The sequence below is a fragment of the Salminus brasiliensis genome, chromosome 7, assembly GCF_030463535.1.
Source record: "Salminus brasiliensis chromosome 7, fSalBra1.hap2, whole genome shotgun sequence".
Lineage (NCBI taxonomy): Eukaryota > Metazoa > Chordata > Actinopteri > Characiformes > Bryconidae > Salminus > Salminus brasiliensis.
The window spans coordinates 35256021-35269317 of record NC_132884.1 but is presented as its reverse complement, the minus strand read 5'-3'; the positions used below and the strand labels follow the sequence as shown (position 1 = coordinate 35269317).

The 13297-nt window shown below is 39.9% G+C and overlaps 1 protein-coding gene across 1 annotated transcript in view; it reads right to left on the bottom strand.

The window, feature by feature from the left end:
- LOC140560349 (zinc finger E-box-binding homeobox 2-like) overlaps positions 1 to 13297 on the bottom strand; it is a 44069-nt gene extending 30772 nt beyond the window's left edge. The window contains exon 1 of the mRNA XM_072684752.1: positions 13240 to 13297. Within this exon, the coding sequence (XP_072540853.1) occupies positions 13240 to 13297 (58 nt within the window). The remainder of the gene's footprint in view (positions 1 to 13239) is intronic.

Below are 13297 nucleotides of genomic sequence, written 5' to 3'. Positions count from 1 at the left end.
AAGTGTTTATTTGCTCAGTAAAACATGGATATTAGAATAAACACTAATAACATGCCTACAGAAAGTTGTGGTTTTCCATCACTGTGTTCAATAAAACTTCTCCAAAGTTCTCCTTGTGGAGTCTAGGATTATTCATAGTCATCATTCAACCCCTGGTTTGGTAAATCAGAGCTTATTGATGGTAAATCAGGTGAGCTGGCTGGACTGGGGGCGTCCAGGAGAAATCTGAAACCAAGCTTTGTTCTTCAGGCTAGCTTACAAGATCTTTCTTTCTTTCTTTAAGATGAGAAATTCTTCTTCCTTTTGACTGTATTTATGTTTACCTGTATATGTTCTAATGGTATCTAGAGTTTCTACAGTAAAAACTCTCTTACTGCTGAGAGAAATGGGTTAAATAATGGTCTTGGGTGACCAAGCAGTACTTTTGCACAGTACTGTATATATGCAGTACATATATATTGTATTGTATGTATGTATGCATGTTACTTTGTATATGATGGTGCATGCCTATTCCTGCGAATGGGTGTGTGTGATTGGATATGTGTGTGTGTGTGTTGCATCTGTTGTCTGTGTATTTGTATTTACAAGTGTGTGTAAAAAAACAGTGTAAATTAAGCGTGGCAGGTCTCTACCACAGGCAGCAAATAGACAAACAGACTTCAGTCAGCTCGGAGTCAGCACCAGTCCATCAAAACACATCACACACAAATGCCACTCTGTAGGAGTGTGTGTGTGTGTGTGTGTGTGTGCTCGTAACCAGTCTCAAAGTCCCTCACAAGTAAACAAAAGGCTCAACTTGAAACATATCTCAGTTTAATGTGCACTGGTCCAGCATTTGGTTCATCAGTGGCGCAGCTGGGGCACTTCCACTCCACAAACACAAGACGAGAAGTGATGACACGTGCAGTCACACCTTCCTTTCACGCAGCACTCAGCGCAACTATTCTGACACACACTCCACACTCCCTGGACACACTTATCAGTCCAGCAAGCGTGTCAGACGACAGAGAACCTGATCTAGTACATACACTGGCCATCGTACGACTGCCCGGTCTTTTTACTCTCATCTGAATGTACGGTTACTTTTTAATTACGGCAAATATTTGCAAATGCTTAGTTAACCTAAAATCCATTATAAGAGATATTAGCTGGGGTTTATGCAATCTGATTGGCTGAGACAGAATTATTGCCAAAAATATGTGCCAAGTGATCCTAAAGTTGGATAGTCTTTCCATGGTCGACTAGGGTTTGAATCCCCAGCTGGACAAGCACACTACACTACACCAATACGAGTCCATGGGCAAGACTCCTAACTCTACATTGGACGTGTCCCAATTGCTTACTAATTACTAATGCTGAGTATATACTGTACTGTATAGACAAAAATATTGAGACATCTGCACATTGTGTCCTGCTTTTGTTAGAGTCACTGTCTCTACTGTCCAGGGAAGAAGGTTTTCTATTAGATTTGGAGCATTGCTGAGATGATTAGATTGCATTTAGCAACAAGAGCATTAGTAAGGTCAGGACGTTGGATGATCACCACCCCACCTCATTCCAACAGTATTGGATGGCGAACCAACCATCATTCCAGAGAATACAGTTCCACTGCTCCACAGCTCAATGCCAATATAGCATTGAGCATCATAGAGTCCTATTCTATTGCCAATACTTCTGTACAGGGACTAGACAAGCTGTGTTTGTGTGAATTTGCACATCTGTGTCAGCACTGGGTGCAGTAGTAGTTTTTGCTGAAACCCTCTCGATTATTGATGGATTGCTTGATTGATTTCACTTGCCAGCTCTTTAACAAGTCGTCTCTGAGTCACTAAACCATGCAAGTGCTACTCCAGAAACAGACCTGATACCACGTTGTCTATGACAGTAAGAGAACCTTTACCACTGGCTTTTAATTGGCTATTGAAATGCAAATGTAAAAATATAGGTGCTAGTGAGGGTTCTTTCTGATGCCATAGAAGAACCCTTCTTGGATCTCAGGACAATCATTTTTCACTTTTCAGAAAAAAGAAATGTACAGGTTTATTGTAAAAATGTGCTGCAGTATAAATGTGTGCACTCTTGAAATGCTTAGAAATAAGTTCACTGAAATAAAGTCATGGATCTTGTTCTTTAGATGTTTCTAGATGTTTCCAGGTGTACTCAACATTGTATTGCAGTTTAATCACTAATATTTTATGTTAAGACACCATTTTTTACAGTGTGTTAAGAATCTTTTAAAGGTTTTAAACTTGAATTGTAATGTTCTTCAAAGGAGAATTTTACAAAAGTACAAATTTTATAATATGAATATTTCTTTACCTGAGAAAAGAATCTCTGTTTTTTAGTTTTCATATCACTAAAAACAACAAGGGGGTAGAGCATTAATTTTTTTTTTCAAGCTAGAACTTTTACAGTGATTTATATATGTGATATTACTTTACTCATAGTAAATCTAGTCAGTTTTTAATGTAAACTTTTTGCAACCCATGAAAATCATCATAATTTGTGTCAAAACCATTTTTTACAACATAAGGTGGTTCTTTTAACTTTTCAATAGGTTTATTTTTCCAAACATAGAACTCAAAAGAACCATTAACTAAAAGAACCAATTTCTTATTGCATCACAAATCTAGCCTTTTTGGCAGCTTTATTTTTAACAGTGTGTTATTATATTATTTAATAATGTAGTATTCTGTCTGCTTCACATTACCAAACAGCTCATCCTCGTATGGCTTATTTCTTATTATATTATTAAATTATTATATTGTATAACAATGATATTTTCCCACATTATAGTTAAAAAACACTGTTAAAATGTTTGGTCTTCATATCTGTAGTTCTTATGGTCTTCAAGTGATCTTTAGTGCTAATGAGTGCTGATGTCACAACAAGGTGATAAAGTGCTTACCATTATTTCCAACCTAGAACCTGATCATGATTATTTCTATGTGTGATGATGCTTTCCTCGAATTACCCCCCCCCCCCCCCCCCCCAAAGTACACTGTGTTTACTTAGTGCAATCCACAAGAATGCCCACTATTTTGAGAAGCTTTAGCTGGCAGCGTACACTGTACATTTTATAAGACTTGGGGAATCTGTGTTCACTGAGATTGATACACATGACTCCAGCCCTCAATATGAAAGCCTCCATGACCACAGGATGGCTGAATATGTTGTGTGTTACTTTGCGGATTGCAAATTTCATGTGAAGCAAGCGCCCTATCACAGCGCAAAATCTCCCACTCAGGAGAAGCCACATTCTCACATGACACCAGGAAACACACACACACACACATCCAAACACATGTACACCTACGTCTATTAGTGTTATCAGATGCAGTGGGCTTAAGGTCTGATACTTTAGAATTATTTCAATCTCAGAGTTTCTCCATCAGTCTGACATTTATTCAGACGCACACACACAAACACACACTGCAGTGCTCTAAAACAGTAGTTAGAGATGCCCCATCGAAAGTTGGGGCAAATGTTCCAGGAGGCAGCTAGGGCCTTTAGGCTGGAATACTTGGCAATAGGGTAATACAGAGATAATTGCACGGATGCTCTTGTGTAGCTCTAAAAAACAAATAAATAAATTACTAATTAACTATTAAATTAAAAGCTTTGAAATCCTGTAATTCTCTTTATTGTCTTCATTATTGTAGTGAATAAACTTACTGTCCCATCAGAACCTCCTTTGGTTCTTTTTCCACCATCATGTCATGTAAAACTGACTAAACTAAAATGCCTCAAAATGACTAAGGATATAATCAAGTTTTGGGCTGATTACTGATATTATCAAACACTGTGATAATTTATGTAAGTGTGAAATGATCCAAATGATCATTCTGTGCTGTTTTTTTTTTTAACCTTTTGCACAATCGTTCCTTAGTTGCTTAATCTGTGCTTAGTTCAAACTGTGTACAGAAAAGACTGCACATAATTACTAGGCTACACAAACAGAACATCACCAACCAACTAACATACATACTCAGAAAGATGAAAACATAGATCACATTTACAGTCTGGTGAAGAAAGCTGGGGTTCACGCAAACAAACACTACACAACACAGCTGAATGGGAAGCCCGTCATAAAATATTTATCTTTCTGACCAAACAGTCATGAAGAACCACTGGATGTTAACTGGATGCAGATTATGTTTTTTTTTTTTATGAATGATTTAGTAACATTAGAAGCTAACCCAGTTAATATATTATATGATCATTATAGTGTGACATGGGGTGTTTCATAACTGAATTATGATCATGATAATGTGTGTTTATTGTGATAATGCTGCAGATGATTATAGTTAGTCTGAATTAAAGTGATCCAAGCTTAATACAACATTGTGACATTAACTTACATTAAGTAAGTTTACTTAAAATTTAAAGATTTTTTAAAAGGTAGGGTTTTCCTGCTCCTGTAACATTAACATTTTGGAGATTTGATGTCTTGTCATGACAGTAAAGCTCTAAATGTTTAATGTGTTCTAGAATAAAATGAAATAAAAGCCTCTATATGCTTTTGTAATTGCTAGAAATTGTTGTGAATCTGGCAGGTTGTTTCTCCAAAATAGCAACTTTACAAGAAAAAAATAAAACAAGAATGTATATATATATATATATATATATATATATATATATATATATATATATATATATATATATATATATATATATAGTGGTTTTCCATCACTGTGTTTACTAGTTATCTCCAATGTTCTCCTCTTGCAAGTCTAGTATTATTTATAATCATCATCTAAATGGTGAATCAGGTGAGCTGGCTGGACTGGGGGTGTCCAGAGGAAACCTGGAACCGAGCTTTGTTCTTCAGACTAGATCACAAGATCTTATTTATGTTTAACTGCATCTGTTCAAATATATATATATATATATATATATATATATATATATATATATATATATATATATATTTCTAATGTGTGTGTGTATATATATGTACTGTTTATAAAAACTCACATTAGAACACTACATTTATCATTAAACTACATTTATCAGTGTTATCAGATGAAATTGTTGCAAAGTTAATTCAGATTTATAATGGTCTCAAAGTTCCTCCATCAGCCTAATGCCTTCTCACACACTTCTCTTTTCTGTGTTTCCATTTGCTTATTATCTCTTTCTGTCTCTTTGAATCGCTCCCTCCTGCTGGGTCTGACGCCTCGGCCCTGTCGTATGGGAAGCCCTGCTAATAAACCTTGGAGCCTGGACTCTTCACCGTCTCTCTGTCTCTCACTCTCTCTCTCGTGTACGCTCTCTCTCTCCCTTTTAGAATCTCTCTGATTCCTTGCCCAGTACTGCTCTGTCATCCAAAACGACAAGCGACTCCCACTTACAGTCTTTCTGCCACCTCCCCCCTTCTCTTTCGTGCACTGCCCACTGTGACAAGACTGTGCCAGAGAACCACACACACACACGCATACACACACACACTACAGCAGACACACAGCTGGACCCCAGCTGCCTACAAAGAGAGGTTTGGAAATCAATGAAGGAGAATGTAGAAAAAGGGAAAAGAGTTTAAATAAATTGGCACTTGAAAAAAAAGAAGGGAGGCAATTTAGAGGCTGAAAGCAACAGAGCAGGGTGGTGGTGGAGGTGGTGGAGGGGTGGAGGGGTGAACGAGGAGAGACAACGGGAAAGGAAATGAGCTGTAACCATCCAACAGAATTGTAACCTGGGCTCAAATGATGGGTCAAAGGCCGCAATGACTACAGATAACAGCCATGTGAACTTCCTATCAGTTTCAGACGTTTGCTGCACATTTCCTAAGGGATATATTTCATTTCACAGTCCATTGAAATTAACCTTATTATTTAGTTTTTTCAAGTGCTTTGCCATATTATTAAAATCAGATTATGTAATTAAACTTAATTAAATTTAAATGTAATTAAACTTACATTGTAATTGCAAGTTATTCTATGAAGGCTTTATACCATAATATACCATTTTAATACATGAAACACAAGAACATCCATGAGAATATGCTTACAAGCACAAATGTGATCTGCTTGTTTAATAAACTATCAGGGTGAATTAATTCATATGCAATGATGCTGTGAGAAAATGTAAACAATTAAAGTGACACTCTGGTGGAAATGAAAAATGTAACCATTGATAAATCTAGCAAAATGCTTACATACCTCCTACAGTGGTGCCACGTTAGTCTATAGATTGAAATTTTCCATCTTAAAGACTAGGTAAGCTCCCTCCTGATGATGTAACTTAAAGGTGGAAGGAGCGTTTAAAAAAGACAACTGCTTTAGGGTGGGATTTTGGGGGTGGGCTGTTTGAAATGCTAATGGCAGCTTGGTTGTATAGATCAGTGGCTGGGCTTGCAGTCAGAATTGGGTGAGCACTGCAGGGATTCTCTGGGGTTATATGATGTATCTGCATAATGCATGTTGAGTTTTGTAGTAGGAGAGCTCTGATGAACCAAGACATGCAAATGATACAAAACTGTGAATTCTGTCACACTAATGAGGTGGATTGTGCTACAGAATACTGCATAACATGACAATCAATGCCTCAGGATATTCAATGCAGGCAAGCTGTAGGCTGGAATGCCCCTGTTAAGCCTTCCTGCACCTCATTATCCATGTCATGTGTTTCAGTAACCCACCTTCATTCTCTCTGTAATACTCAATGGGATTTTATCTCCAGTACTCAACTCTCAAGCCAAACGCTCTCAATCAGTCTGTCACCGATGCTGCTAACAATGAGCATTCACTGCAATTCATGTTTAAAAACCATGACTGCTCAATCAGCTGATATTTCTTCATATGATCCAGCTGGTGTTATGTCATTGAGTTTAATCTCACTGTAAAAAATACAAAAAGGCAGGCCAACTTAAACTGATAAATGAACTGATTGCAGCCCAGCTTTGCATCTCAGTTTGGTCACCAATACATTTTAATTTGAACTTCAAAAACATGAGCTAATGAGCTGCAGCTGAAACTGATTCAATATCATTTGAGATGTTTAGTCTGTAGCTCCTCCCCCTCAGTCTGTCTACTGTTTATTCCCATCTGCAGTTTAGAACCGCCTATTATCCTCCTGACCATGGAAAGCTTTTATGATCTCCTCCCTGTCTCTTGACAATCAGGCAGTTAGACAGCTGCTCCACTCTAGTATGTAGTGTCATTTCCCAGCTTTTAAGCCTCCTGGTCTGGGGATGTCATGTGAAAGGGGGAGTTCTAACCTACACTGTTAAAAGTATAAGATCCTTGAGGACCTTATGAGGCTTGAGGCTTATACGGTGCTTTGAGGAACGTTCAATGAACCTTTTTCTTCTAAAAACCTTTACCTGAAGGTTCCTCAATGTACCTCAAGAAGTTCCTCCACAGTGAAATTGTAGAACCTCCAAACGTTCCTCAAGGAACTTATACTTTTAACAGGGTACATATGTACTGTTGACCAAACTGAGACGTAGAAGTTAAAAATGTGAGTTTGGAGAAGTTCTGAGTAAACTAAGTTGAGTTAACTCAGAAACTGCGGCGTATCTGTGTAATCAGATACTGGATCATTTTAAGTTGGCCTGACTTTATTTATTTATTTATTTATTTTTACAGTTTTAAACTAAAGAAGGTTCTTCAGCTTGATTATGATATTTTGGATCAATGAGACAGGCAGAACGAAAGAATTAAATATATTTTTTAATCGCTCTGCTTCACAAAGGAATGCTCCGAGCTCTCCAACTCCGTTCGTCAAGTTTATTTAATTTTATCCACCCTCCAAACATACTTTGGTCAGAGGCACACCACGGGATATGCCAACCCAATAAAAGCGAGGCTTTTATTTGTTTCCTTATGAATTGCTAAATTGCTGCGCATTAACGTTGCATGTCCCTGTCTTTCTTTGTGCTGGTGTGTCAGTTGTGGAGAACTATGTTGTTGTCACTCTTCTCATGAAACAAGCCCGTGAGTGAGCAAGCAGCATTCCAGGGAACTCTCCCAGAGTCTCTGAACTGCTTGGCTGTGTGTTTTCTCTCGCCGCAGAGCGCAGTCATCTGCCCTACACATGCTCATATGCCAGATGACAGGAGAGCGGGATAGAGGGATAGAAACCAATGCCGTAGGAAAGACGCAGGAGAGGACGCAGCGGCTCGTAGGGGTGTGCTGATGCGTGTATGTGTGTGGGACAGGGGTGTGTGTGTGTGTGTGTGTGCGTGTTTAACATCTGTACTGTACATCACTGATGCACGGTTTGCCAATATTTTTACTTAGAATGTGAATGAGATGAAATGCATGGCAAGTTCTGTTCGAGCTGGCCTTAGTTTTATCAGGGGAGGTACTGTAATTTACTCCATTGATGACAAGATTCACAATGTTTACTACAAATCTGCAGTAGTTCCCTCAGCTCAGTGATAGTAGTCCTGTTTGAATTGACAGTTTAACTGAAACTGCAGGCATTACACAGTCATGTGAACAAATTAGGACACCCTATGAAAACCTTAAGATTTTTAACCATCTGGATATTTGATCCTCATGTGATCAATACTGAGAGATGGAGGTAATATAACCAATCACATGCAACTGAAGAAATCCTCATTTAAACATCATTTATACAGATGGAATTAATAGAAATGTCATTTTCTTGTGAGGAAAACATAATAACACCCCCACATTTATTACTACTGCAAATGTGTAAAATTAAAATCAGGTCCAGAACATCAGCTGCAGATGATCAGAACCTGGTTAAAAGAATTCTGGAGGAGCCTGTCTTACTTAAACCTCAGACCTTTAGTCTGGTTTGGTCTTGATTGCTGAAGTGAGTGGCGAAGATCACCATGACCAGATCCAAAGAGCTCTCTGAGGCATTCAGACACAAGGTTGTAGATGTAAATGCGCCTGGGTAGGGGTTAGAAAGGTCTCTGATCTATTAGAAATCTAGATCAGGCCTTCCTAGCAAGTTCGGGACCTACAGGTAGCTCACAGGACCTACAGGTAGCTCGTCCCACAGTTAATGTCAAAGTTCATGAATCTACCATCAGGAAGAGTTCAATTTTAATGGGAGAGGTGCAATGAGGAAACCCTTGCTCTCAAAAAGAAAAAAAAAACATCAGGGAAAGAACAGAGTTTGACAGAGAACAAACACCTAGACCAAGACCAGGACTATGTTCATGTGCTTTGGACAGATGATGCTGTCTTGCCCTGTTTTTTATGGGGTGTCCTAACTTGTACAAAGCAACCAGTGCTCCCCAGCTAAGTTTGTCCACTCTGTTTGTAGACGTGGCAATACAGTGCCTTCTCAAGACTGTATACATTATGTGGACAAAAGTATTGGGACACCTGCTCATTAATTGTTTCTTCCTAGATCAGATGTATTGTAAAACAGTTCATCCTGCTTTTGTCGGAATAACTGTCTCTACTGTCCACAGATGGCTTTTTACTTGATGTGAATGTCATTGCTGTGACGATTTGACTGCATTCAGTGACGAGAGCATTAAGATAGTGAGGTCAAGATGTTGGATGATCACTACCCTAGCTTATCCCCAACTCATCCCAAAAATATTGGAAAGAGCACCATCCATCAATCCAGAGAACACAGTTGCACTGTTCCACAGCTCAATGCTGGGGGGCTTTATAACCCTCTAGCCCACACCTGGCATGATGCATGGTGCCAGTTGGTAGAGGTCTTATAGTCTCTACAGGGACCAGACAAGCTTCATGTGTGCATTTGCACGTCTGTGTGTCAGCAACGGCTGCAACTTAAAGTAGCTGAATGTATTCATTAAAGGTGGTGTCCACAAACTAACCATCCATCCATCTATTCACCTACAATAACCATGCTGCTAGTACAACCAGGAACTCCTAATGATCCCCATGCGCACGGTCCTTGCCCTGGCTTCCTGCTACAGTCACTGGTTACAGTAAGCTGTCTGAAAAGCCAGTTGACGCTTCTGAGAAACGTGCCGGCCATTGTAAGCTTGTGGCTGACAGCTCAGCTGAATAGCTGCTACATCAGCCAGGAACATTACCACCTAATAGAGGAACTACACAACTCGTGAAGAGCGTGAGACACCTCTCTCACTGTCCACTTCCGCATGGCTTTTCTACAGATGTGAATGTGTGTGTGTGTGTTACAGAGATGGTGTTGTGGATGGGTAGCCTTAGCCTGAAGCTCGAAGGAGCTCACATGGGGGTGTGAGCTTGACAAAGCTAACACCTCATGGTGCATGCTAATGAGGAACCTCTCTCGCACCACACTGACACTTACACACACGCACACACACACACACTTACATATGCATATATATACTTTAGTTTTCAGAGCAAGGGTTTGAAACCTTAGCAGCAGCTATTTTGGATCATTGTCGACAAAGTGTGCTCAAACGTGTGAACACACTCGTGAGCTGGTACAGTTCACATTTGCACTTTTAGGCTGTAAGCCCATACCTAATAAGCTAATGGTAACTTCCATTCAGTTGAACTCTGGAAGTCCATACTGTGATCTTCAATAGCCAGTTAAAAGCCAGTGATCGAGCTTCTCCTACTGCTACTGCCACAATCAACATGTTTTCAGGTCCGGTCTTGGACTAGCACTGCTTTGCATGGTTTAGTAACTTGGCGAAGGCTCACTAAAGAGCTGCCGAGTGGAATCAACCAATCGATCGATCAATAATCGAGAGGGTTTCCGCAAAACGTATAACTAAGTGCTATTCCATGAAGAACCGCTGGCCTGAAGCATGCAGAGGCTGCCGCCAGCGATCATCCTCAGTCATCCGTGTCTCAGCCCTCAATTCTAATAACAGGATATAAACACAGCGCCGTACAGAAATAATCCTCTGCGGTATAAAGTCAAAGCAGATACACTCCTAAAATCACAGTGGCCCAAAAGTGCTCTTAGCATGATGCCATAAAGGAACCACTTTTAGCTCCTTAAAAAAAGTTCCAGCACGATTCTCTGAAGAACGTCTTTGAAGAAAACGAGATGTGTGAGCGTGAAGAAGGTTTAGAGAATCTATGCAAAGTAAATATTCCAGGCAGAAGCATCTTGCCATTGTGTGGAGATTCTTTAACCCTTTTAGAGAAAGGCTCTTCACCCTCACATCTCTCTTTTTCAGGCACGCTTCTCATTTGCGTGGTTGCCTGCAGTGCGGCCTGTGGGACAGAGTTGGACCGCGTGGACGTGTGATTAGCTACACACTTAAAAATAAAGGCCCTACAAATGGTTCTATGAGTGATGCCACAGAAGAACCATTTTTGGTTCCATACAGAACCATGTTGGCATGGAGATGGGTGATGGGTATGTGTAAGGAACCCTTAAAAGACCCAGAAAACTTTCTGTTGATGCAAAGGTTCTTGATCAATTTAAAATTCACATCTCGATTACAAAAATGGTTCTTTATGGTTTAACCCTTCAGAGAACCTTTTGTAGCACTCTTATTTTTTTAAGTGTGGAGAGTTGTTCAATCCCGACCTCCTCAACAAACATATCTTTGCTGTCATGCAGAAACCTTGAATCTCCAAAATTGCAGCTTCTTAACTTTCAACAGAAGCCAATGTAAAAGATTAGTTTTTAGTTCAGTTCATTTTTGGAGCATTTCTATTGGTCCGTTCCTCATGTAACTTTGTCACATTTAAAAAAAAAACTGCTAGATTTAGATTAGGTCAAAAAGTTGAACTGCAAAACTGTAGATACAAGTTTTTTGTGTGAGAGCGATGATAATTTTTACTATGTACAAATCAAGTATAATTGATGAATTAAGTAAATTAGGTTTAAATTAAGTGTACGCTACGGACAAATTCTCATTGTCTAGATTTCCTGTAAATACAAGCATTTGAGACCTCGTCTTGTTTCGTCTTGTTGGCCCTCACCACACACCACAAACACTGCAGTGTGGGTTCCCCAGGAAAAAGGTCTGGGCACCCCTGTGCTTTGTGCAGTATAGCACCATTTTTAATGAGTGTGTTTACCGAGTTTGCTGGAAAACTTTATAGAATCGCCAAGTTAGATTTGTCCCAGGAAAGTCCTCACAGGCAGTAAATGCAGTTTGTCTGGTCCTGAGTACCAGGTTCCACAAAATAGGTTTGGGCTGATTAGTAAAAGGACAAATCAGAGATCATCGCTTGGAGGCGTCCAGTGAAAAAAGTAGGTTCTTAACAACTAAACAAATAAATGACAACTATCAGCCCATCTACTTAGAACACTATAATAAAGACAGCCCTGCTTTCTGTATTTTAACAGTAAATGCCCATGTTTAACATTTGCAAGATTAAAAGAGGAACCTCCAGCTCATTCTGCAAATGTCTACAGTTCTCGAGCCCTATAGGAAGAGATGATCCTGTGTTTAAACCCTTTCATTGAAGCTCTTTCTAAACTGTAAAGCAAGCAGATGTACGTTTGATAGCTCGGAATACGCATCATGTTTAAGTCTTAGATTTTCTAGGTTAAAGTTAACTTACGGGCAATGTAAAAACGTACGAAAATAGAAGGACTTAGACTGGGTAGACTGGATCTCTTATATCTTATATCTCTACATAGCCTATTTAACCGGTACGAAACTGCTGCAGGACCTCATCCACTTCTTATTGCCGTCCCTGCAGTTAAACTGCACGTGAATGAAATACGATGGGCATTTCTTGCAGAGCAGGCTCTAAATAAAGCAAAAAAAAACGTGTTTCCAAAACTACAACTTTACAGAAGAAGGGAAAATGTTATCATAACTTTCAATGGAAGTCAATGTAAAAAGATTCCTCCACGTTCATTTTTGGAGCATTTCTATTGGTCTGTTTATCATGAAATTTTGGCACAATATTATAAGAACAGCTGCCAGATTTACATTATGTCAAAAAGTGAAAAATGATAATAAAAAAAAAAAAGAACATTACAAGCGCTGAGCTCGTGCGCTCACCAGAGCTCTTCATCTACCGCCTGCAACAAGTGATCAACTCCGGATAAACGCAGCGATGCTCGTGAACGACATCTCGAGCACTTCTAATAAGGGGCTCTCCGGGCTCCAACTGCGGGCTCCATCTCACATCACACTACCACCAGCTTACGAGTGCCTTAGAGAACCGCGCTCAGCACGGTCTCCCCCTCTCCCCCTCTCCCCCTCTCTCGCTCTCCTGCGCGCTACGGTGCGCCACGGAGTCTCCACATGTATGGAAGTTTGGAAGTGTGTGCAGCTCAGACGCCCCTCTTTCCTGCCAATGCCCGTGTCCCCCCACGAGTGTGTAAGACTCCCCCGATAGCCCCCTGATCCCGGTCGCTCCGTACCTCTGTTCCTGCGTGGGTTCGCCTGCTTCCTCCGCTTCCCTCCTCTCTCCTCCGCCAT